Source organism: Pongo abelii, chromosome 2 (assembly GCF_028885655.2).
Source record: "Pongo abelii isolate AG06213 chromosome 2, NHGRI_mPonAbe1-v2.0_pri, whole genome shotgun sequence".
NCBI classification, from domain to species: Eukaryota; Metazoa; Chordata; class Mammalia; order Primates; family Hominidae; genus Pongo; species Pongo abelii.
The window spans coordinates 18,197,882-18,224,033 of record NC_085928.1 but is presented as its reverse complement, the minus strand read 5'-3'; the positions used below and the strand labels follow the sequence as shown (position 1 = coordinate 18,224,033).

Genomic DNA, 26,152 nt, shown 5'->3' with positions numbered 1-26,152 from the left:
ACTAAACGCAAACAGAAGTTTAACCTTCTTAAATTGCTATTTATAAGGCTAGCATTAAAAGCATCAGAATCTGTCAAACCCTAAAATCAGAACTATTTTATATACAATATGCATATTTTTTAAGAAAGCAAAGATGAGACATAATCAAGAGGCATTTAAAAAACTTTTCAGCTTCTGAAGTTATTCACATTTCAAAACGTTTACTTAGAGCCTATCCTCAGGAAGCTCTAGGGCAGAGAGACTTGTACATAAATCAACAACAATCAGGTGACAATAGTATAGCAAAGTAAGTATAGGTAATGTGTGAGGTGAAAGTGCTACACTGCACTGGAAAGAGGAAGGGATTCAGGAAAGGTTCTGGAAGGGGAGTCAAGAGCTGATTTTACTTAAGGAATGTAGAAGGCAAATGAGTAAAAAGTACATTCTATGCACACTAGGTGTGTAGGTGAAAAACAGCATTCTAAAAGAGAATAAGGACTGGATTATAGATGGATGATATAATTAAAGGCTAAAAGGTAAGCAAGTGATAGATATGAAGAGCAAAGATTCAGAATGCATGACTATCTTTAACACCACAAACATAAGACATTTTAACAACTATCCTATTTCAACCTCTGAGTATATCTTTAGGTTTTATATTAAGTTTTTATTAGCTTCAGAGTATATTTCTACCTGATTTACTCCAGCTGAAGTCTACATTTGGAACTTTTGAAACAGAATAATTGAATAATTTTATAGATAAAAAAGATGTTTGACAAATTCTCATTTCATACGCAAAACAAGTCTTAGGGTTCACTTGAATTTTAAGAGATGGAAATTTTTTTTCCTCCAAAACGTTTAGACTAAAGACATATATTTTGAGTAATTAATACTTATTCCTGGATTTCCTGAAAACTGAGTCCTTTTTTGACTTAAAGGAAATTAAACCACATGGAAATGCTTTATGCACTCTTCTGTAAGTATATTTCATACAAAAGGGGGGAATTTTAAAAATTATCACACCAATGGGAAGAGAACATATTCTCAGTTATCTATTACTAGAACTCATGACCTTTTCATTTGTTGCAAAAAGCAACAATATCAGCCTGCCCCACCCCTTTGGGGATGCTGTTCATCCCCTTACTATTAAATCAATCGATTTATCTGTTCCTGGTCCCACCTAGTTACAAATTTATCCAAACACTGAAAAATATCAACACAGGAATTATGAGTTGATAATTACTGTCTTCAAAGAAGTAATATGGCCCAAGAAGCACCTCACAAAAAGCAACTGACAAGCTCTGAAACGCTAGTATTTCTTCCACAGCCTTGTTTATTTTATAGTTCAACACCAGAGGTCGCCAAACTTCAGCAATAGAGGTGCATGTGTAGCCTTTAAGAGCAAAGTAAAAGAAAGCCTATTAGAAATGTTGCTACTCTGCTTAAAATCCTGCAATTGCTTCCAACTGCTTACAAGCTAATGTGATCTGGCCACTGTCAACAGCTCCAGTCTTCTCCTTCCTGGTAAACTCATATTCTATCAACCCCACCAGGCAGAACCTTAAGCGACAACCATAAAGAAACACACCAAACCTAGTTTTACTAAATATTTATCCACTCCCTTCCCCTCCCTATCTGGTAAATACTTTTTCATGTTTCAAGATTCAGCTCAATGGTTAGCTCTACTAAGAAGGCTTTCCAGACAGCACTACTCTGAGTGAAATGCTTCTGCCTTTGTACTCTGCTCAGACATCTGGAATAATACTGGGCTTGCCCTATTGCCCTCAGTTGTTCCTCTCCTCCCATCCATCAGTCTCTGAAGCCCTGAAGGCAAGAAACCTCCAAGTTCTTGCCCAGCACCTAGTAAAAACTGTTCACTAAATTAACGCATGTAGTTAATGTGGTATGTACCTTGAAAGACTAAAGGGATGTATGGCTAGGCTTATAGATAATGAATTCAATAAAGGCTTTAAAAATGAAATTATATAACACAACATAATCATTGTATAAATGGTTGAATACCTAAACATCTTCATTTATTTTCTGCATAAAAGAACTGCATATGGAATTTGGAGTGTTGGGTTGTGTTAGATTGGCTGCTATATCCTCAACAGGACAAATTTCTCTAAATAGAAAACGTGTTCTGTTTCAAAATATCAGTCTAATGACAATGGAACCACTATCATTTTCACTTATAGAGGACTGATATGAAATGTCATCTCCTCTGGCATTTTCCTACAATTTACAGATTTTACTATTTATTTTTTGAGACAGAGTCTTGCTCTGTCAGCCTGGCTGGTGTGCGGTGGTGCAATCTTGGCTCACTGCAACCTCTACCTCCAAGGTTCAAGCGATTCTTGTGCCTCAGCCTCCTGAGTAGCTGGGATTACAGGTGTGCTCCACCACACCCAGCTAATTTTTATATTTTTAATAGAGATGAGGCTTCGTCATGTTGGTCTTGAGCTCCTGGCCTCAAGTGATCCACCCATCTCAGTCTCCCAAAGTGCTAGGACTACTGCATGAACCACTGCACCCAGCAGGTTTTACTTTTTAAATCTACTAGTTGTAGGTAGCTAAAGTAATAAGCTCAATAATGCAGATTTTACCCAGTTTATATCTCTCCCCTATACTATATGATTACAAGTTGGTATAAGCAACCATTTTCTTGGGGTGCAATATTTCTCTCTCAGGGATTCCTTCCAATTTCCAAAAGGCAAAGAGCAAAAAGCTATAGCTGCAGCAATACGAGTCTTAAAGCCCCATTAAGAACTTCAGTGATTTTCATCATTTTTCAGAGCAGCAAGCTGTCACATTATTTGAGCACAAGTAAACAATTTGGGTAAAGTATTTATTTAAACTAGACAGAATGAACTACTAAAGGAGGGTCCCCCCTGTGTGCCTATAATCTATTTCATTCACTCTTTCTTGCCTGTCATTTAACTCAAGTTGATCAGCTCTCCTTCCCTTTTAGGGGGCAATCGGGGTGGAAGGTACAACTGTGAGAAATCCTCTAGAGTCCTTTGCAAAACTATAGTCAGGGTTTATTGCCTTCCTTAAGATGCAGTGGAAATGACAAAGATATTCTTTTACAGATAGATGTGTTCACTTTTGCCTTAAAAAAAAAAAAAAAAAAGCTTTACTGTGCTTCATATATCATGACACCCACCCCTTATACAACTGAGTGATTTTTACTACATTTACAGAGGTGTGCAATCATCACTGCTGTCTAATTTTAGAACATGTTCATTACCTCAAAATGAAAGCCTGTATCCATGAGCCATCATTCCCATTCCCCCCAGCTCCCCAGAACCACTAATCTTTTTGTCTCCACAATCTGTCTATTCTGGACATTCAATATAAATAGAATGGAATTATATAATATGCGGCCTTTCGTGTGTGACATTTTCTTATCCGCTCATCAGTTGCTAGAAATTTTAATTGTTCCCTTTTTTGGCTATATAACATTGCTATAAACTTTGCGTACAAGTTTTGTGTGGATGTAAGTTTTCAATTATTAGGATATATACCTACAAGCTGAATTGCTGGGTCATATAACTGAATGTTTAATATTTTGAGGAAGTGCCAAACTTGTTCAAGGTTTGCATTATTTTACAACCACACCAGCAATGCATGAGGGTTCCAGTTTCCCCATATCCTCACCAACATTAGTTACTGTCTTTTTATTTTAGTAATTATGGAGAGTGTGATAATAGTATTCATTATGGTACTGACTTGCATTTCCTTGATGAATAATGATGTTGAGCATCTTTTTGTATGCTTACTGGCCATTTGTGTGTCTTCTTTAGAGAAGTATCTATGCCGATTCTTTGTCCATTTTTCAAGTGGGCTTTCTTTTTATTATTGAGTTGTAAGAATTCCTTACATACTGTAGATACAAATCCCTTACCAGACATAATTTGTAAAAATTTTCTCCAATTGTCTTTTAACTTTCTTGATGCTGTCTTCTAAAGCACACGTTTTTAAATCTGACAAAGTCCAATTTACTTCTATCTTCTTTTATAATGTGTGCTTTTTGTGTTACATGTATGAAAATATTGACTAATTGAAGTTCACAAAGATTTATAACTGTTTCCTTCTAAGAGTTTTATAGTTTTGGCTCTAACATTTAGGTCTTTGATTCATTCTGAATTCATTTGTTTTTAATTAATTGACGAATTATAATTGTATATAGTTTTGAGGTAAACAGTGATATTATGGGTATACAATGTGGAATAACAGAATCAGACTAATTAACATACTGATTACATTAAATACTTATCATTTGTTCCTCCTGTCTAACTATAATTTTGTACCCTTTGACCAACACTTCCCATCCTCTCCACCTTCTAGTAAACACTATTCTTCTCTCTGCTTCTGGAATTCAATCGTTTCAGAATCCACATATTAGTAAGACCATGCAGTATCTCTCTTTCTATGCCTGACTTACTCTACTTAGCATAATGTCCTCCAGGTTCACCCATGTTGTCACAAATGACAGAATTTCATTCTTTCTTAAGGCTAAGTAGTATTCCACTGTAGTGGATATATATATACCATATTTTTCCTTCCATTCATCCACTGATAGGTACTTCCGTTGTTTCCATATCTTGGCTTTTGTGAACAGAACTTGGGAGTACAGATATCTCTTTGACATACTGACTTCAAGTCTTCAGGATAGATACCTAGAAGTGGAACGGCTGGATCATACAGTAATTTTATTTTCAGTTTTTTGAGGAACCTCCATATAGTTTTCCATAATGTTTGTACTAATTTACATTCCTAACAACAGTGTACAAGGATTCCCTTTTCTCCACAAGCTATATAATTTTTGTATATGGTGTGAGGTGGGGGTCCAACTTCATTCTTTTGCATATGGATCCAGTTAGTTGTCCAAGCACCATTTGTTGAAAAGACTATTCTTTCCCCATTGAATTGTCTTGGAATCCTTGTCAAAAATCAATTGACAATAAATATAAAGGTTTATTTCTAGACTCTCCATTCTACTTAACTGATCTGTATGGCTACATTCACGCCAGTAATACATTGTCTTGATTACTGCAGTTGTGTAATAAGTTTTGAAAACAAGAAGTGTGGCTGCGCATGGTGGATCATGCCTGTAATCCCAGCACTTCAGGAGGCCAAGGTAGGTAGATCACTTCTTGAGCCCAGGAGTTTGAGACCAGCCTGGGCAACATGGTGAAAACCTATCTATAACAAAGAATACAAAAATTTGCCAGGCATGGTGGTGTGTGCCTGTAGTCCCAGCTACTCAGGAGGCTAAGGTGGGAGGACAGCTTGAGCCAAGAAGGTGCAGGCTACAGTAAGCCATGATTGTACTACTGCACTCCAGCCTGGGTGACAGAGTGAGACTCTGTCTCAAAAAAAAAAAAAAAAAAAAAAGTGGCTCCTCCAACTTTATTCTTTTTCAAGACTGTTTTGGACTTCATTCTTTTCTTACTAAATAAAAATTTATACTTGGAAACAAGTCATCTCCCTCCCCGCCAAAAAGTTTTGATTATGTAAACTATTGAACATAAAGTGAAAAATTCATTTTTGGTTGATACATATTCATAGGAGTCAAAAGACCTTTTTTTCTAGGTGAATTTCAGCTAAAGTGGTATTCTCAAGGAAGCAGTATAAAATAGAAAGGGGGGTATATGAATCTCTTGGATTAAAAAAAATACATGTAAAAATCTGTATACACATCAACCAGTTTTACTTTCCTTTGAGAATCACTAACACTATAGTTCTTTGTAGCACCACAAGCCAAGATTTCCTTCACATTGTCTTAATATCTTATACATCAAATAAACAATAAAATATTGCTTTATAAATACGAAATAGCATTCAGTATACTTTTAAAAACTAGAAATGCCCCTTTCTACAAGATTGCTAGTTTCTTATACTTTTCCTACTAGCCAACTATTAAGAATCATTGGTGTCAAACATTTTAACCTTTTATTGCAAAAAAGGAAGCAAGAATTCCTTAGTAAAACACAGGTCCTGAAGTCAGGGGTCTAGCATATGCATGCTATCAACCTGACAGATTTCTGTCCCTGTCTCACCTCTCACCTGCCCCTTCATATACTTTATAGATTGCTCCAAAGAAAATGTATTAAACTGAGGCCCTGAAATTAGGTAAACACACAAAATAACTCAAAAGGCAAACCTGCACAAGAATCTGCAGTTGATGACTACAAGGTATTATATCCCAGGAAAAGTAATCATATGGATGGTCTTTTGACTCAGGTTCTAAAATACAACTATAAATAAATTAGTTTTGAAGCGACAATGTCATGAAACTTCAGTTTGTCTGGAAAAAAGTTTCTTTGTATAAATAAAACATCACTGGCAAATTAGTAAATAACTACACTGCATATTCTGGGAAAAGTAACGATTTCAAATGGATGCCATTATTTGCAAGTCAAAAGACAAACTGAGCTACATTGCCAGGAAGTTATTTTTCCATGCCTAGGCACACATACTTTTAAGTATACAGGGATTTAACTAAGTATGAGTAAGTTACTGTAGACCAAATAAAATTTCATAATATTAGTTAAAATTAATGTTTCTTTTGGTCTATGGAAAACATTATACTAATGTTGAGCAGTTATTGCATTAGAATAATTCTTTTAATGCCTCCGTTACTCTTTCTTATTTTAAAAATGTTGGCATCATATCGTATGTGTAATACCTACTTTCTACAGGTGGTTATTATTAACTGTAGTCATATTTCCTTGTACTATAATAGTGTAAAGATGTTTACCCTGGAGTTCTTGGGATAGCTATGGGAAGGCCAAGAATCACCTAAAGTTGCACACAAACTGTTTGGTATTCATTCATTTTTCTGGGGGGAAGTGTCCACTGCTATTAATAGATTTTCAAAGTAGTCCATGATTCAAAAACTATTAAGAGCTGCTGCTCTGGTCAGCAACAAACGAAAAAACTTAACTGATAATACAAGAACAAATTAAGTACCAACTAACACAATCAACAAACGCCTTGTTTATGTATTACATACTGTTTGTATTACAAGTAAAAAAATCTGTACTAAAATGTGTAATAGGGTATACACACATGTCCTGGGAGTGAAAAAATGAGATCAGTTTAATAAACAGTCTCTGCCATCTATTAACAACACAAAAGCTCGATAGCAGCACAAATAATGTCAAAAGTAATATATGACATTAAACTCCAAATGCATGTTTGCAAAGATGCATCATGTATCCATCAAAAACTTAGCAAAAAGAGCTATTTTATACCTATTACACTCTGATTTGATATCTTAGACCTCTGTCTAAAAGACTGGGCCAGGCGTGGTGGCTCATGTCTGTAATCCCAGCACTTTGGGAGGCTGACGCGGGTGGATCACCTGAGGTCAGGAGTTTGAGACCAGCCTGGCCAACACTGTGAAACCTCATCTCTACTAAAAATACCAAAATTAGCCAGGCACGCCAACAGTCCCAGCTACTTGGGAGGCTGAGGCAGGAGAATCGCTTGAACCTGGGAGGCAGAGGTTACAGTCAGTCAAGACAGCGCCACTGAACTTCCAGCCTGAGTGACAGAGCAAGACTGTCTCAAAAAAAAAGAAAGAAAGAAAGAAAAAGAAAGATTGTCTGACAATGAAAATGTTAAGCCAGGAAACAAGAGTGTAGGTACACATGGGCACTGAACAAACTATAGGACAGGGATAATTAAAATCTAAAATATTTGCTAAATGAAGATGGTGAAAATAAGGTTGAACTGTACAGAAGCTCCTTGATTTACAATGGGGTCATATCATGGTAAATCCATACATAGTAAGTTGAAAATATCCTAAGCTGAAAATGCAAACAATATGTCCAATCTACTGAAATCATAGCTCAGCCTAGACTACCCTTAAATGTGCTCAGCACAATTACATTAGCCCACAGTTGGGAAAAATAATCAAACACAAAGACTATTTTATGATAAAGTGTCAAATATCTCATGTAACCTATTGAATACTGTCTTGAAAGTGAAAAACAGAATGGTTGTACAGGTACTCAAAATACAGTTTCCACTGAATCTGTGCTGCTTTCCCAGTATTGGAAAGTCAAAAAATCATTAAGCCATCCTAAGTCGGGGACTGTCTGTAACTGAAAGCAAAGCAAAGGAATCGTGGGGACTATGTGTAATTGAAAGCAAAGCAAAGGAACTGACCATTACAATGGTTGAAACAAAATTAAACCTAAAGATACCTCAAATTGATTTCACTACAGTAAGATTTAGGGGTTGCATCACTAATTTGCTGGTAGACACAAATTTTTACAATAATAAGTAATAAATATGACTCAATGGGTTATGGGTATCAAGTTGACATTAAGGATCATATAGTTTTTCCCGAAGGTACAAAATTCCATGAATAGAGGCTATAAATTGAGCTACAGATGAATCAGATGGTTTTTCCTCCACCCTACTCTTCCTGTATACACGGTAATACAGTAGTTTCCCCTTAACTGTGGAGGATATGTTCCAAGACCCCCAGTGGATGCCTGAAAACATACATAGTACCAAACTCTATCCTATGATTTTCCTGTACATACATACCTATGATAAAGTTTAATTTATAAATTAGGCACAGTAAGAGATTAAAAGCAACAACAATTAAAATGATATACTGTAAAGTTCTGTAAATGTAGTCTCTCTCTCAAAATATTTTCTTGTACTACACTTATCCTTCTTCTTGTGATGACGTGAGATGATAAAATGCCTATGTGGTAAGATGAAGTGAGGTGAATTACACAGGCCTTGTGACATAGCCTTAGTCTACTAATGATCTTCTGACCATACACCAGGAGAAGGATCATCTGCTTGGAATGATCCTGGATCAGTGAGCCATAATAATGTCCATGGCTGGATGTCAGGAGCAAACGATGTCGATGACCAACGGGCAGGTAGTGTATACAGCATGGATATACTGGACAAAGGGAGGATTCATGTCCCAGGAGGAATGAAGCAGGACAGCATGAGATTTCAGCATACTACTCAGAACAGCATGCAATTTAAAACTCATAAATTATTACTAAAATTTTCCACTTAATGTTTCTGAACTGTGGTTGGCTCTGGGTAACTAAAACAGTAGAAAGTGATACCTGTGGATATCAGGAGACTACTGTAGTAACAGTAATAGTAGTAGTAGTGATGCTTACTTCTTAGGGTTAATACAATAATTAAGTGTGGTAATGAATGTAAAGTGCTTAACCCAGTGCCTGGCACAAAGTAAGGTCTCACTGAGTGGCAGCTTTTATGATGAGCAGTCATTTCCCAATATTGGAAAACGCAGAATTGTGAGGAGCCAGGGATCCACTGATCTTTTTGTCTACATTATACCACAAACAAGCATCAAATTGAAAGCCTAGGAAAACAATCATTTAGACAAACATTCATAACAAAAATGTAACTCTCAACTTCTGTAGAACTGTTTTTGTTTACTAACAAAAACAAAAAATTGAAAGCAACTACTTTTTCGTAAGTCCTGCAACTGTAAAAAGATATGATTGCTTAAAAAAATCAACATCACAGAGTAGTAAAAAGCAAAAAATAAAAATTCTCTCCTTTTCCCCTTCCCTTAATTCTATTCTCCATTGTAGAATTTGTAGGTCCTTCTAAATCTTTTTCTACGGATAGACATCACAAGAAATGAAGCCTGCCCATCTACTTGGCTCCCATAGCATAATCAAAAGTTTATTTGCATCTGTGTTGTACTTTCAAATTTCTTACATAAAATTTCAGTTAGAGATAACTGAAATTACTAGCTCTTCCCTGTGTAAGAGCTATCTACATAGATATCTAGATTGGTTAATTAATGTTAAGAGAAAACTAAACAGTAGTTTAGTAAAGCTGTATTACAAAAGAAATTAAGAAAATTTAATTGCCTTATAAAATAATTTTATTATTGCAAATAATTTAAGTATCAATATATTTGACGTCAAGCTTTTTAGAAGAGATATACCCAAATTCTAAAGGCCAGTTACAAAAACTATGAAAGCTATACTGAAATTATATTATCAAGAGGTGTAGCATTGATTAATTCTGTCCTAAAACTCTTCTATTCAAAAGCAATAGTCAAATTATTACTATAGCATAAGTAAATGTTTATGATATAAATGAAATTATCTCTGTAGGAATTTTAATATTTAAAATTAAAAAATTCTACAAATGGTTGGTTTATTTTAAAATTGTTAGTTTTGTGATAGTTTAATCCAGAATTAAACTCTGGACTGAAGTTCATCTTACCTTATTTGAAATTTATGTTTTAAAGTTTTAAGAGTGGAGGGGAGAAATTATTAGTAAAACTTACAGCATTCCCAGGTCCAAAACTTCCTAGATTGCTTATACGGAATTTTTGGGGGACACTTGTCATTTATGTAAGAAAATTAATAATCAAACTTAAGAAAACCAATATATCATGTAAACTTTTTGAAACACAATGCTATATCACTTTACCTTAATGCTGTTATTTTCAGAATCAATTATGTAATTCAAAATACAATCATGCAGTGGAATCTATGTAGTCATTAAAAAATATACTTAATTGTTCAGTTTTTAAAAGCCTACAAAGCAGTAAGATGGTATTTTTATTTGAATAAAAAGAAAATATAGTATATGAAAATATTTATAGAAGTATTTTTCATGATGTGCTAGAACAGTAAGTGATTTTTTTTTGTCTATTTGTCTGTGCTTTCTCAGTCTTCTGCATTGAGCATATAAAATCTAAGACTATGTAGTTATAAAAAAAGTAACTGTCATTAAAAATTATTACCTTCACCAGCATTATACAAGCCTTCACAGGACTCTCTTCTACAAAGCTCCACTGCTATAGCCAACTGCAGAGGTGCCAAAGGACAATGTTATATGTCAGTGAACGTTACATTTGGCAAAATTCCTGGTAGAGATTTTCCAAAAATATTTTATATTTTCCCATGTATCTGGAACTATATCATATATTTCTTGAGGTTTTTATATTAAGGAAGAATTTAAAGGAAAAAAAGCACACTGTCTGAGAAGTCCCTAACGGAACTTGTCTTTTTACAAATACCATGAAAATCCAAGCATTTTTGATATTAGAGGTCAAATGGCATAATGAAATGCTGATCTGACAATTCTATGCATGAAATTAACTTCAGAAAGTTAAATACTTGTGTTTTTCATGCTTAGAAATGATTTTCCATGACTTTCAAATCTGTTCTTATACTTTTAACTTATTCTGAAGATAATGTATTTGGATTTTATTCTAAATATTTTACAAAAACCTTATTAGAGGGCAGTGAGGAAAATTAAAAATGTTAGCTAGAATGAGATACAGTTCGTTTAATTAAACTGTTTTACTCATGCTGTAAATTATTGGCATGGACATCAGAGTCAATAAACAACATACACAACAACCACATTAACTTTTCTTATTAATTCCCAGCTAATTTCAAATTCATGAATGTACAATGGTTTAACAAGTTAATTCAATACAAACCTTATTTATTTTGGTGCCCTCGGATATTAAAACATAAGAATAAAAAAAAGTCCCTGCTCAGAAAGTTTATAAAATAATGAGGCAAAAGTTTATAAAATAATAAGACAAGTCTACCACATAAAAAAACTTCATAAAGCTTATTATATAATTATCCACTTTCTTTTTTTTGCTTAAACTCAAATTCAGAGAAGAGTTATCCATTTTTCCAGGGTTAGCTTCCCCCAGATACTCTCTTACGAGGTTTTCAAGGGAGAAAATGAAAAGAAAGCAGAAAAGAACAGTTTAATATGAGTTCCCTAGTTATCATAAGCACTAAGGGTGCATGACTATTACCTTAAAAAACGTGAGAACTGAACTGGGCATTTATGAGACTACCTTTATGAAAATTTCAAATCTATTCTTAAAGCCATGTTTATCAGTACATGAAAGTATTTGTTTAAAACACCGACTGTCTTAATAACATTTAACTTTGAAAACAAACACATATAACTTCTCTTTTCCAACTTATATCAGGAAAACTAGAAGAGCTAGATCAGCATTTCTTAGGAATTTTTATTCAAATGAGACCTCATATACATTTAACATTTGAGGAACAGATGTTAGCAGTAATAGGAAGGAGGGAGGGAGGGAGGCAAGCAGGAAGGAAGGAGAAAGAAAAAGATTTGATATTTATTATTTATTTATTTATTTGCGACACAGTCTGACTCTGTCGCCTAGGCTAGATTGCAGTGGCACTTGGCTCACTGCAACATCTGCTTCCCAGGTTCAAGCAATTCTCCCGCCTCAGCCTCTGGAGTACCCAGGACTACAGGCGTGCGCCATGGTGCCTGGCTAGTTTTTGTATTTTTAGTAGAGACAGGGTTTCACCATGTTGGTCAGGCTGGTCTTGAACTCTTGACCTCAAGTGTTCTGCCCACCTCGGCCTCCCAAATTGTTGGGATTACAGGTGTTAGCCACCACGCTCGGCTGTGATATTTATTATTTATTATTTTATTGACGGACTCGTTGACACAGTCTTTCTCTGTCACACAGGTGGAGTACAGGGGCATAATCTTGGCTTACTACAACATTTGTCTCCCAGGCTGAAGCTATCCTCTCACTTCAGGCTCCCAAGTAGCTGGGGCTACAGGCATGTGCCACTATGCCTGGCTAATTTTTCTATTTTTTGTAGAGACTGGGTTTCGCCATGTTCCCTAGGCTAGTCTCAAACTCCTGGGCTCAAGCAATCCACTCACCTCGGCCTCCCAAAGTGCTGGGGTTACAGGCGTGAACTACTGCCCCTGGCCCAACCAGTAAGATTTGGGGCTACATTAAACACACACACACAACACTCTTATGAAGTTTAGTAACCTTCATGCAATAAGACTTAGAACTATACTAAACATATACACACTTGCACAAAATACAAAGCCTAGAGCCTTCGTGCAATGTGTGGTAACTTCCAGTCAATAAATGGATAGTAAACTACTACTGGTAATTCCATCTATCCTGGGCAGCCACGGTCAAGAACATAGAAGGCACCTAGAAACCAGATATCCCAAAATGCCCTGGATGCTTGGAAATACTTACAGTTCTCTTATCTTATATCATTATCAAAACTTCCTATAAGCAGTGATCTTGGAAGTTACTTATTATAGTAAGGTGGTAAGTACATTTCTTAAGTATAAATGCAAGATGACAGCATAGCACATAAATGATGAGTGTTCTATTTCAGAGTTGGCCTGCTACTACATATTGATCATGGACCATTTTGCAAAAAATAAGCACTTAATGAAAACAAAGTCTGAAATTATCAGTAACAAAATATATTAAGCAGGTAGCATAAACTAGTATTAGCAGAAAATGAATTACAAGGACTAACAAAAAGTTGTACAAACAAGCTCTAGACTTAAAGGTTTATAGGGTATTACGGCAAGCATGAGATAGGGAATTATCACAGATGCTCACTTAGCTTCCTCAGAAATTCTACTTGCATTATGTATGAATTAATTAAAATTAACGACAAAATGCCACAAAATTCTAAAATATAATCAGTAGAGAAATGATACAATTCTAATGAGCTAAAACATATATGACAAATAGAATAGCCAATATGCCCACAGAATTGTAGCATGGTGATGGTGAGCTCAAGTACATCAAATAAAATTCTAGGGACAGGAGAAATGCTGAATGGTTGTGTAAGAGCAGAGACCAGGAAACTACAGCCCATTGTCTGTGTGAGGCCCATAAGCTAAGAATTAACAGGTTTGCCATCAATTTGATGATTAGAAAGTACTAACTTTGAACATCAATTAAGAGAAAGGTTATATTCCCCCTAAAAGAACTCAATTCTTCTGGTTAGCAGAGCTGTATTTAAAAAAAAAAAAAAAAAAAAAAAGACTCAATTATTATACCTCTAACTTCATCAATAAAAAAATTTGTGAAAATGTGTTTTCTCTTTTGTTATTGAAGTACCTATATGATATCCTCAATTTTGCCTTTTGGCCCACAAAGCCTAAAATATTTTATCTAGTCCTTTACAGAAAAAGTTGGCCAAGCTCCGTATTCAAGCATTAATTTACATGACGGGGTAGGCTTTTAGAAAATAAAGAAAGCAAACTACTCAAATTTACATCTAAGTGTAGCAGAGAAATGAAAAAGAAAATAGTTCTGTTAACAAGGGTAAAAGATTAGATCTGAAACTCAAAAATGGTACCAAAAAGAAGATGCAAATACCACAGTGGTCTAAGCTGCAAACTGTAAGAAATTATATGGATAATAAAGAAGATCGCTTATTACATACTGGTCTTTTCAACCATACTTGCACACACTGACATCTAGCAAAACCACCTTTGATTTTAAAAACCCCTATTTTTATAGAATGAAGTACAAGGATTTGAAAAGAACTTGATCACAGTCCTATGTTCAACTAGTAGAAGCTACTGAGGAGTTACAGCTCAGTACAATAAAAACTAAATTCAAGCTGTCCAATACAGAATAAGCTGCATCCCTAAGTAGTAATCTGATGCTGGAAGTGTTCAAGAAAATACTAGAATACCATTTGTTAGGAATGTAACTAAAAGGTTATTTCATTGTATGTTGTACAACATGACCTCTAAGGAGATTTTTCAATTTTACAATTCTATGCAAAATTTGGGATATCACAAACAAAGCCCCAGAGACAGTAGGTGTTGTTGCTTTGTCCAAACTGAAACCTTAGAATGAAACAATCTAGTGATATAAATCTAGACACAAGGTTTTTTTTTTTTTTTTTTAAGTAAAGGGACTTCCTTTAAGATCTCAAATATTTAAAACTTAAAACAAATTACATTTAAAAACTCAATTAAAATCTCAGCTCTACTGTTCTTAAAAGAAAACATATATTCTAAGATAATATTTAAGTATTTGTTGTTAATAAAGGTGTATGTATGCAAAGCTGAATGAAAGCAGAAGCTGTGTCTGAGCAAAACCAGACATATCTTCTTTTATTCAGCTTTAAATAAAATTTAAAATAAATAAAATTATATTAAATTCATATAGACCCAATAAATAAAATTATATTAAATCCATAAGTCAAAATTTTGTTTCTATCAATGATCTAGCCAGACATATAGGCATTCATTCTTTCATTTTATAAATACTGAATAAATATAAATAGTGACCAAATACAAGTATCTCCTATGTGCTCCACAGAGTATCAGGAGCAGGGAGTATACAGTGAGCAAAAGCAGACACAGCTTCTGCTTTTATTCAGCTTACGTACATTTTAGTGAGCTTATAGTCCAATGTTGCTTTTAAGTACTTTAAATAACAGATATATACTTTTCTTGCATCAGATATACATAACAGCTTTTCTAGGATCATACAAGAGAAGAGTAACTCAAATAAAAACCAATAGGCTGGGCGGGGGGGGGGGGGGGCGTTCTTATACCCACTTTATAGCTGAACTTGCTATGTGACCTTGGATTGCTTCCTCCATTTTTTAAGTTTCTCGTATGTGTATATGTGTGATATGTATTATTAAAGTAGCATAAAAATTCCTTCCAGTTCAAATATTCTGATTCAACCTTCTCACCTTGATTATTTCTACCAACTGATCCACACCACTATCCCCTGGAAATATTGGTTGTCCTAGTAACAGCTCAGCCAACACACAGCCAGCAGACCATACATCTAAAGAGAAAAGAAAACGAAGCCTCATTAATACTTTATAGCTTGAGCTGAAAAATGTTTGTATACATTTTCTAATTTTACTTTGATCACAGAGTAAATATCACAGGAAAAGATTATACAATCCAAAACAGAGAAAAAGTCATAAAACTTCCTTAATGTTCTTTTTAATTCAATGTTAAACTTACCAAAGAGGAAACCAGATCAATAAGAATATTCTAATAAAGGGTAAAGTCTATTATTATCAAATTTCAGGTATTCAAGTCTTCAAATAACTAGACAGAGGATTACAGTACTGAAGCTATGGCAGGACTATCTATTTATCTTACTTAAAAATAAGTCAAAGTGACACAATCTCTGCATATTAGTAGGTACTTACAAAGGAGCAGCAAGGAAAGGTTCAATCTCTCCCAGACACTGGGCTTTAAGTCAGTGCAAATTCTGAGGAACACTTTTAAGACTTTAAATGGTTGACTTTTATGTTCTAGGATGACTCACAGAAAAATGTGCTTAAATATATTATTTTTAAATAAAACAGAATAGCAATGATGGAGGAATATATTTTACTTCATAAATTATAAAAAAAATCCACTTTTAAGTCAAAATGAAAACCTCAATCCCGAGAGAAAATTCTAAAAATTAACTCAATTAATACACTTTAAAAATACTTTAAAGTATACATCCTGGTTTACTCAGGATAGTTATGGTTTATATATTGTCCTGGGATAATTATTAGTAACACCCTCTTTCTCTCTCAAAAGTATTACTGGATTAGAAGATAAACCGTACAGTCACTCTATTTTAAAGCCTGCTATTAAGACTTCCTACAAGAAAAGGCTGCTTGTTAGCTTCCAGATTTCTGAGATTCCTAGGTTTTTAATGTACCAACACTCAAGTGCTTTAGGGAGACGAATATGAATCATTGCTGGACTTTACCACCTACCAGTAGGGAAGGAGAAGAAGGAACAGTAAATGGTTGACAACAAAAATTTTAAAGGTCTGATGTGGTGAGATGTACTATCGAGACTGGAAATCACTGCTCCAGTGACTACTTTTTATTGACCTAGAAAAATGACATAGTATTCATTTAACAAACTCAAGCTGATTTTGTCCAGTCCTAAGTTAATAACCAAGACATCTATTCTGCAAATATAGACCAAGAGTCCTATTTAATATATTAGGAAATTGCTAAATTAAGCACATATGAAAACTTGCTAGGGAATCTTTACTCAAAGCCAATAGTAATACTAACTGTTATAGTCAAGTGGAAAAGATGTGTCTCCTTATTTATGTAAATGCTTATTTTAATCTAAGTTTTAAAACATCCCTTTACCTAGTTAATAAAATGGAAGGTAATATGCACTCAACTTTTTTCCTCTCTAATACGGAATGATTCATCTCAGAATACAAGGCTGAAAAAATTGTAAGGAATAATTATGCCTTCATAAAAAACAATAGGAAATACTTTCTTAGGTAAGATTTAGCTACAAATATGGAAGACAAAAAGTAAAACATCAAGGAATACTCTTGCCTAGAAGTTATCACAGAAGACTGACACTCAAAAGATTCAGGTGACAACTATACTAGCAGCCCTCAATTCATGTTACATCAGTCAAGTTAGTAAAAACAAGGTATTTATCAATCACTTTCTGGAGGACACTAAAATCTCTTCTGCTCTTACTTCAAAGGACAAATGGATGAAATTCTCCAGATAGAATAAAACTTCAACTAAATAGAAGGTACTGAAAAAATAGAAATAGTGCTTTGGTACACTGAATTTTAGTTAGTTGGGGTTAAAGCCAGAATACATTTTGTTTCATATTTAACTCGGGTTCATGTTAAAGTGATCTTTCAAGACCATCTAGTTTAACACACTTATTTCACATGATAAAGTTAAATGACTTGCCCAAGGTAAAGGTACTGAATAGTAGAGCTAGGCCTGGAATCATTCTCAATTCCCAATCAAAACACCACTCTCTTGAATAACTGTCTCACTGTCACAGAATAACAGCTTCTTCAAGGGTCTGTCTGTAAGTTCAATTCCTTGTTCTAAGGAAGCCTTTTGTTCTCATTCTGCCATTTGTCAGTAAGATAATATAATCAGAGACATCAGCTTTACCTCTGGCTGTATCTAAATATGACAATAATCTTGTCAGAAACAGTTACTCTTTCATTTCAAACATTACTGTTAAAAACATTTAAAAATGTAACTATATTAGTATACTTTTTGGGAGGGTCTGTTTAAAAACATTACAGTCTTAAGAGGCAAGTATCCTAAGTTTATAATGGGAGGTCAAACCTAGGCTTGCTAGGGTTCAAAAGACTCCTGTTTATATAACTGTTCCTTAATGTGTGAGATGATATGTTAACTTTTTGAGAAGAATCAAATTGCCTTTATTTTAGGTGTTTCTGGCACAGCTCGCACCAGTATCTTCTATATAGATAATCAGTATCATATATTTGAATAAAATGTAAAGCAGCTGGAAAATCCAATGACATAACCAAAGACAAGGGGCTGAAATTTGCTCTTGGGGAGAGTCAAGTCTAAAAATGACACAAAAAGAATACCACCTTACATTTCTACAGTATTTTCACTAACATTTTATTTAAGCCTCACAGCCACTCAGAAAAGCAGAACTGTCAGTAATCTCCACTTTACTTCAAGTGACCTGACACTCAAACCCAGGTCGACCACAAGCAAAATATTCTTTGCACTATTTCTCATCTGTCCATTCATATATGCCATGTACCACAGCCATAGTAAGACTCTTGAGAATTACATACACATACATATACACATTATTATGCTCTCTACCCTCTGGTAAAGCAGATTTCAAAGTGTGGTCTACAGAGGACACTTTGTACTCTTTGCACCTGGGTCCTCCAGACATTTTTAGATGTCCCAGAGGGCAAAACTCTTTTCATAAGAATACACCTTCACTGGGTTAACATTTGTACTGAGGGTACAAAGGAAATGGTGGGTAAAACTGCTGGCCTCTTGGCAGAAATCAATATGTGCTTTGGCATTTTGCCATTTGGCAAAATAAAAAATCATAATGTTTCTGATTAGGGTGTTTGCTTATATCAGAGAATTTCTATTTATATCAAAAAGACAAAAAAACTGTCACAAGGTCTGTTTTATTTTTTGTTGTTGCTGTTGTTGTTTTGAGAGGGGGGGGTCTCATTCTGTCACCGAGCTGGAGTGCAGTGGTAGAGTCTCAGCTCACTGCAACCTCCGCCTCCTGGCCTCAAGCCATCCTCCCACCTCATCCTCCCAAGTAGCGGGGACTACAGGGGCATGTCACCACACCCGGCTAATTTTTGGTAGTGACAGGTTTTCACCATGTTGCCCAGGCTGGTCTGGAACTCCTGAGTTCAAGTGATCTGCCCACCTCAGCCTCCCAAAGTGCTGGGATTACAGGTGTGAGCCACTGCGCCAGGCCAGGTCTGTTGTTTGTTTGTTTTAGTTTTCTGTTACTGTGAGGATGTTTTTGGTTTATTATTTGCATGCTTTTGTTTGTTTCTGGACTAAAGGAATTCTCTTCAGAAACAATATGTAAGAGTAAAATAATTTTGGTTTCCACTTGCACATCTAGCTTAAAGTTGCTCCTTGTTTGTTAGCTTCCTATTCATGTCCAGCTGATCATGCTCTCTCTGTTCACTCCTGGCTAGTGGGCTAAAATGTAGTAAAAGAAAAGGTCAATAATGATTAAAGCTAATGGTCTCTATTCAGTTCCTTCTATCACTAAACATCTTGGGTGAAGACTTGAGAAGGTCAATGATGATTAAAGCTAATGGTCTCTATTCAGTTCCTTCTATCGCTAAACATCTTGGGTGAAGACTTGAGAAGGTCAATGATGATTAAAGCTAATGGTCTCTATTCAGTTCCTCCTATCACTAAACATCTGGGGTGAAGACTTGAGAAGGTCAATGATGATTAAAGCTAATGGTCTCTATTCAGTTCCTTCTATGACTAAACATCTTGGGTGCATACTTCTGCAGAATCAGTGCATCTAGCAAAACTACTAGTGATTTAAGCTGATTTTATATTAAATAATGGAGATGGCATGAAGGAAATGTTAGCAATATGGCCATACTATCACTTCCATTATTAACTTAATGAAATAACATTAATTAATAAATTGTCCAACTAGTGTAATCATGCTCAGAAGTATTTCAGGAGGATTTTAAATAAGAAAGTAAAAAAAAGTTACTCAGAATTAATTTAAATTCTTAAGGTAAAAGCTATTAGCTTTATGATTCTAACAGTCCAAGGAAGAAAAATAGAATAGTAGGTATATCTTAAATTCTAAAAAGTAGAATTTGAAAAATTCTATACAGGCATACGTCAGAGATGTTGCGGAATTGGTTCCAGACCATAACAATAAGACACAATAAAGCAAGTCTCACCGATTTTCTGGTATCCCAGTGCATATAAAAGATATGTTCACTCTATACTGTAGTCTATTACTTGTACAATAGAATTGGGTAAAAACATAAATTAAATACATTAACTTAAAAACACTTTATTACTAAAAAAAATGCTAATGAGCATCTAAGCCTTCAGTGAGTTGTAATCTTTTTGCTGGCAGAGGGTCTTGCCTTGATGTCGATGGCTGCCAACTGATCAGGGTGGCAGTTGCTGAAGGCTATACGATGTGGCTGGAGTAATTTCTTAAAGTGACAATGAAGTTTGCCACATCAATTGACTCTTCCCTTCATGAAAGATTTTTCTCTAGTATGAGATGCTCTTTGATAGCATTTTACCCACATTAGAACCACTTTCAAAATGGGAGTCAGTCCTCTCAACCCCTGCTGTTGTTTTATCAACTACAATTATGTAATATTCTAAATCCTTTGTTGTCATTTCAACAATATTCACAGCATCTCAACCAAGAGTAGATTCCACCTCAAGAAACCACTTTCTTTGCTCATCCATAAAAGAAGCAACTTGTTTATGTTTTATCATGAGATTGCAACAGTTCAGTCACATCTTCAGGCTCCACTTCTAATTCTAGTTCTCTTGCTAGTTCCACAACATCTGCCGAGACTTCCTTCACTGGAGTCTAGAATGCCTCAAGGTCATCCATGAGGCTTGGAATCAACTTCTTCCAAAATGTTGTTGATGTTATTTGGACCCACTCTCACGAATCACAAATGTTCTTAATGACACCTAGAATGGTGAATCCTTTCCAGAAGATTTAAAATTGACTTTGCCCACATCCATCAGAGTAATCACTATCTAGGGCAGCTATAGCCTTACAAATGTATTTCTCAACCTTTGGGTGACCAGTTGCATTGTCAATAAGCAGTAATATTTTGAAAGAAATACTCTTCTCTGGAGTAGCAGGTCTCAGCAGTGGGCTTCAAATATTCAGTGAACCATGCTATAAACAGACATGCTATCATCTACTCATTGTTGCTCCATTTATGGAGCACAGGCAGAATATATTTAGCATCATTCTTAAGGGCCCTAGGATTTCTGGAACGGTAAATGAGCACTGGCTTCCACTTAAAAGTCACCAGCTGCATTAGGCCCTCACAAGAGAGTCAACCTGTCCTTAGAAGCTTTGAAGCCAGGCAATGACACTTCTCCTCTCTAGAGGAAGTGTTCCATCTCTAGAAAATCTAGAGATGAAAGTCCTAAATGGTATCTTCTTCCAATTCAGTAGAAGGCTGTTTGGTCTCCATTAAAACTCTGATATTTAATGTAGCCAGTTCCATCAATGATCTTAGTTAGATCTTCTGGATAACTTGCTGCAGCTTCTACATCAGTACTTGCTGCTTGCCTTGCACTTTTATGGTGTGGTGCAGCTTTTTACCCTTAAACCTCATGAAATAACCTCTGCTACCTTCAGATTTTTCTTGTGTAGCTTCCTCACTTCTCTGTCTTCACAGAATTGAAGGGAGTTCAGGCCTTGCTCTGGGTTAGGCTTTGGCTCAAGTGAATGTTGTGGTTGGTTTGATCTATCCAAACCACTAAAACTTTCCCTGTAACAGCAATAAGGCTGTTTCACTTTCTTATCATTCATCTGTTCACTGGAGTAGCACTTTAATTTCCTTTAAGAACTTTTCCTTTGTGGTCACAACTTGGCTAACTGTGTGGCACAATTTCGATATGCCTTCCTTGCTCAGCTTAATCATTTCTAGCTTTTGATTAAAAGTGAAAAATGTACCTTTCACTTGAACACCTAGAGGCAACTGCAGAGTTATTAATTGGCCTAATTTCAATATTGTTGTCTCTCGGGGGAGATGGGGAATGGCCAGCTGGTGGAATATTCATAACATACACAACACCGATCGATTAAGTTTGCTGTCTTATATTGTTGTGGTTTGTGGCAAACTGAAACAATTACAATAGTAACATCAAAGACCACTGATCATAGATCACCATAGCAGACACAATGAGAATGTTTGAAATGTTGCAATAATTACCAAAATGTGACACAAAGACATGATGACGCAAAGACATGAAGTGACCACATGCTCTTATAAAACTAGTGCGGGCGGACTTGCTTGACTCAGGGTTGACACAAACCTTTGAGAGGTTAGAAAAAAAAAAAAAGCAGTGCCTGGGAAGTATAAGAAAATGAGGTATGCCTATACATGTTTGCATCTCAAGCTTTAAGAAAAAAACATAATGGGATATATCCATCTTTCCATGGAAATAAAAGTACAGGTTAGTAATACTAAATTACCAAAGTCAAGAAGCAATTAATAATTATGAGCATTATATTCGGATTCGTACTTACCTATACTAGAGGTATAATCAGTGGCTCCAAAGATCAACTCTGGTGCCCTATAGTACCGAGAACAGATATACGAAACATTGGGTTCTCCTCGGACCAGCTGCTTTGCACTAACAGAAAAAAAATAAAAATAAAAAGCAGAAATTCTTTAAATCTAAACCTTAAAGAACCTAGACTGCTACCCCTTCACAGTATCGAATGATTTTATAAGATTCACATCATTTGAATCATATATGAAAAAGAAAATGTAAACTGTAACTATCTCTGACAAAAGAAATTTACAATTTTATCACCTTTCTCTGCAAAAAAGAATAGCAATTTTTAAAGAAAGCGTTTGTCACCTAAAAAGGCACCAAAAGCAAAAAAGGATAAGTGTTGAATTTATTCTGATCCTCTGTTCCCCAAATTCCACCTCTAAAATACAAAGAAGCAAGGGCAGAAAAGAGGTACCTCCCCTACCAAAAGGCATGACAATAGATTCTAAGAATGAATACTCCTCACCCAATGTATTTCTTTTAAAAGGGCGAGAAATTGGCCACTGTCTTGCATTTTGACTTCTGACTCAGGGTGAATATTTCAAGGCTTATAGACTCAATCTATTTTTCCATATCTTGGTCAATTTATTAATTGCATAAACATTTATTACCCAATAAATTATAAACAGACAGGCCCTTCAACTTCAGGGCAGAAATGATTCACAGCCTATGAATTCTAACTTTGCTATAGTAAGTTTAATTGCATGTTTTCTTATTCCAATTTTCCTACTAAAATACTTTGTTGCATGTATTTTAAATATGAAGTATAATAAATTACAATTAATTTCTTTTGAGATGTCACCCAAGATAATCCAAAGACAGAATAAAATAAACGGCTATAGAAGCCAGCCATTCTGACATACATTAATAATAAAGATCAATAAAGGGACAAAATGCAACAAAATCAAAACAGTAGAACAGTAAGTGCCAAAAAAAAAGTAAAGGTACTGGAAAACCAGGGTAAAGACAGATGAAAGTAGTCACAAGGATTTCAATGACTGGGATTTCTTTTCTTTCATTTATTTCTAGTCAATGATGACTCTAATCTTAACTTCTTTTTCCTTCATCACTAGTTTTGAAGTTTGTTTTTTAACCCTCTCCCCAAGTACTGACATACAATAACCATTTCATAAATTAATAAATACTAATCCCTGTTTTTAGGCTGCATGAAAATTATGACATTTGGTTTTCAGCATAATTGATAGGAGACTGTTATATCTTCTAAAGAATGCTTTTTAATTAACAAGATAGATTCTAATTATGTTCAGAAAATTCATTATGAAACAAAACGTTAATACCCAAGCTTTGTAGCCTGGAGTTTTTTCACTACTTGATGGAGCTACAAAAATGGAGCAGCCTCTCTTACAGAGGAGACTGGTTTTAACTACTTCCCAATATTGTGATCACATCTAGCTTTTTGTTCCTAAATAGCCCAACTAGTTCTTTAGCTACTTTTTGGCCCCGTTTCATCTAGTAAAAAAATAAGAGAGTAATAGTATTTTGTTCAAATTACCAATCTGATACATACAGTCCAAAGTGTTTCCCAAACTCCATCTGACTAAACCAATTTTGTTAAAAACAAAAAGAGGGTTTATAAAAATGAGCTATCAAACAAGCGAAATCCCTCTTCCAAATTTATCAGAATAAAGCTATTTTATGTCCCAAGAGAATGGGCTGTACCAAGTGTTTTGACACTATCATGAGAACAGAAACTCTTCTAACCTTGGTGTTTCAGTCTGTCCCTACCAAGTCAGTCACTCTCAATGGGGAAGACACCCCATTAATAATAAAACATATCTGATTTGGGCAGTTTTTCCCATAGACAAGTAGTAGTGCTTTGTTTCAAACATCAGGTAAGAGTTTTATTATCTTTCACCCTTTTCAAAAATAGTTCAGGGAACAGAGTCATGGCCTGCAAAGTGATAGGTCATCTGAAATTAGAAAACAGTAAAATGAGGACGGTCTGAAAGAGGACACATTGTGAGACTAAGAAAAATTAACTCATGACAGAACAAATTCACTTATTTTTTAAAGGTTCTGTCTCAGGAGAAGCCTGTGGAAAACATATCCTATGTTAAACCCCAAATTTAAACTGTGAATTGATGTAAAAGTATTACAAAGGGATAGGAACATAGGTATCAACAAGTGTGGGGCAATATGTAATCTATAGAGCTATGGTGAAAAGAATCTGTAACAAGGATGAAAAAATTGAATTGGAGAGAATCCAAATTATGTAAAGATGTCTTAGGGACCATAAGGAGAGAGATTAGGTGATTACACCAGTGAGGAAGCAGCGGGGTAACTGCCCGAGTTACATGGGAATGTAGGCTTGACTACATGTTAAAAGGTTAGATCAGAGAGGCACAAAGTACTGAAAACTGAAAATGGAAAGAATAAAGTTTTATTACAAATTTACAGTATATTACCAAGAAATGAGCTTTTAAAGGCAGAAAGTTTGATGAAATTTGCAGGAAAAAGGGTAGAATAAAAGGTTAAATTATAGAGAAAAATGAAGAAAACACTGCATTGTTTTTTTATCTCATCCCTGAATTGAGGTTAATTGTGAAGTTAAAAAGATACACAGGAATGTATAATAATCAATATTTTGAAAAAATTTAGTTCTTACTGAAAAAGGAGTATATATACCTAATATAAATTCAAACAATACTAAAATACAATCAATGAAAAAGTGAGTTTCCCAACTACATTATATTCCCAAAGATCCTTTCTCAGGCAATCAAATATTATGGACTACGTACCGTTTCAGAAATAAGCCACAAATGTACTTGTGTGTGTGTGTGTCTGTGTATATATATATATATATACACACACACATATATATACACATATATATATATATATATATGGTCACACTCTATGTTTTTAAAACATAAAAGGTGGCATACAATACACATACTCTTGATCTTGCTTTCTTCATTTAATGTTCCCTAGACATCATTCCCTTCCAGTTCACAGAGAGCTGCCTCATTCTTTCTCATGGTTGCATGTATTACTCTGTATGTACCGTAATTTATTTAGCCATTTTCCTACTAATGGATGCTTATAAACAATGCTATAATAAAAATCCCTATATATACACTATTTTGTAAATGTGTATTCCTAAGGAAATAATTCCTAAAAGTTAAATTGTTAAATGAAGGAGTATATACATTTATAATTTTGACAGAAACTAACAAAACTACTCTCACAGCTGTACTAGTTTATACTTCTTGAATAAGAATTACTGTGTTTAGGCTGACATTGCAAAAGGAATATATTCAAAAGAAGATAGTAGGGGGAGGAGGGGAAAAGGGAAGGGGCAGGGAGAGGGACAGTAGCTTACCTTCCAAAGTCACAGAGTTTTAATACGGCTGTATCAGGATCCAACAAGAGATTCTGCGGTTTAATATCCCGATGGCAGATTCCAAAGGAATGGATATAGGCTAAACTTCGGAACAGCTGATACATATACAACTGGAATAGACAGTAGAAATTAATTAAATACTTCCTATTCTAAACAAATCAGAATCCTTAAGCAGACAATAAAGTAACAGATTCTCAGAAAAGAACAGGTGTAATGCTATGGATTACTGTCACTCAATCTTCCTTTCACAAGTTTTGTGTCACTTCTGTATTAATTAGCTACTTCTATATGAATTAGCTAAAGTGTCATTAACCATATGTACCATTCGCATCATTCTTTAATAACTTAAAAAAATGAAATTTTACAACGCGCTTTATAACTTTTAATT

General features: G+C 34.9%; 1 protein-coding gene across 5 annotated transcripts in view; it reads right to left on the bottom strand.

Annotated features, from left to right (window-relative positions):
• The window catches only part of GSK3B (glycogen synthase kinase 3 beta), a 275,732-nt gene that overhangs the window by 68,940 nt on the left and 180,640 nt on the right, over nt 1-26,152 (bottom strand). For all 5 annotated transcript variants that reach the window (XM_024244580.3, XM_063722457.1, XM_024244579.3 and 2 more), the window contains exons 5-7: nt 25,744-25,874; nt 22,369-22,475; nt 15,522-15,619 (exon numbers count right to left, since the gene is read on the bottom strand). In XM_024244580.3, the coding sequence (XP_024100348.1) occupies nt 15,522-15,619; nt 22,369-22,475; nt 25,744-25,874 (336 nt within the window). The remainder of the gene's footprint in view (nt 1-15,521; nt 15,620-22,368; nt 22,476-25,743; nt 25,875-26,152) is intronic.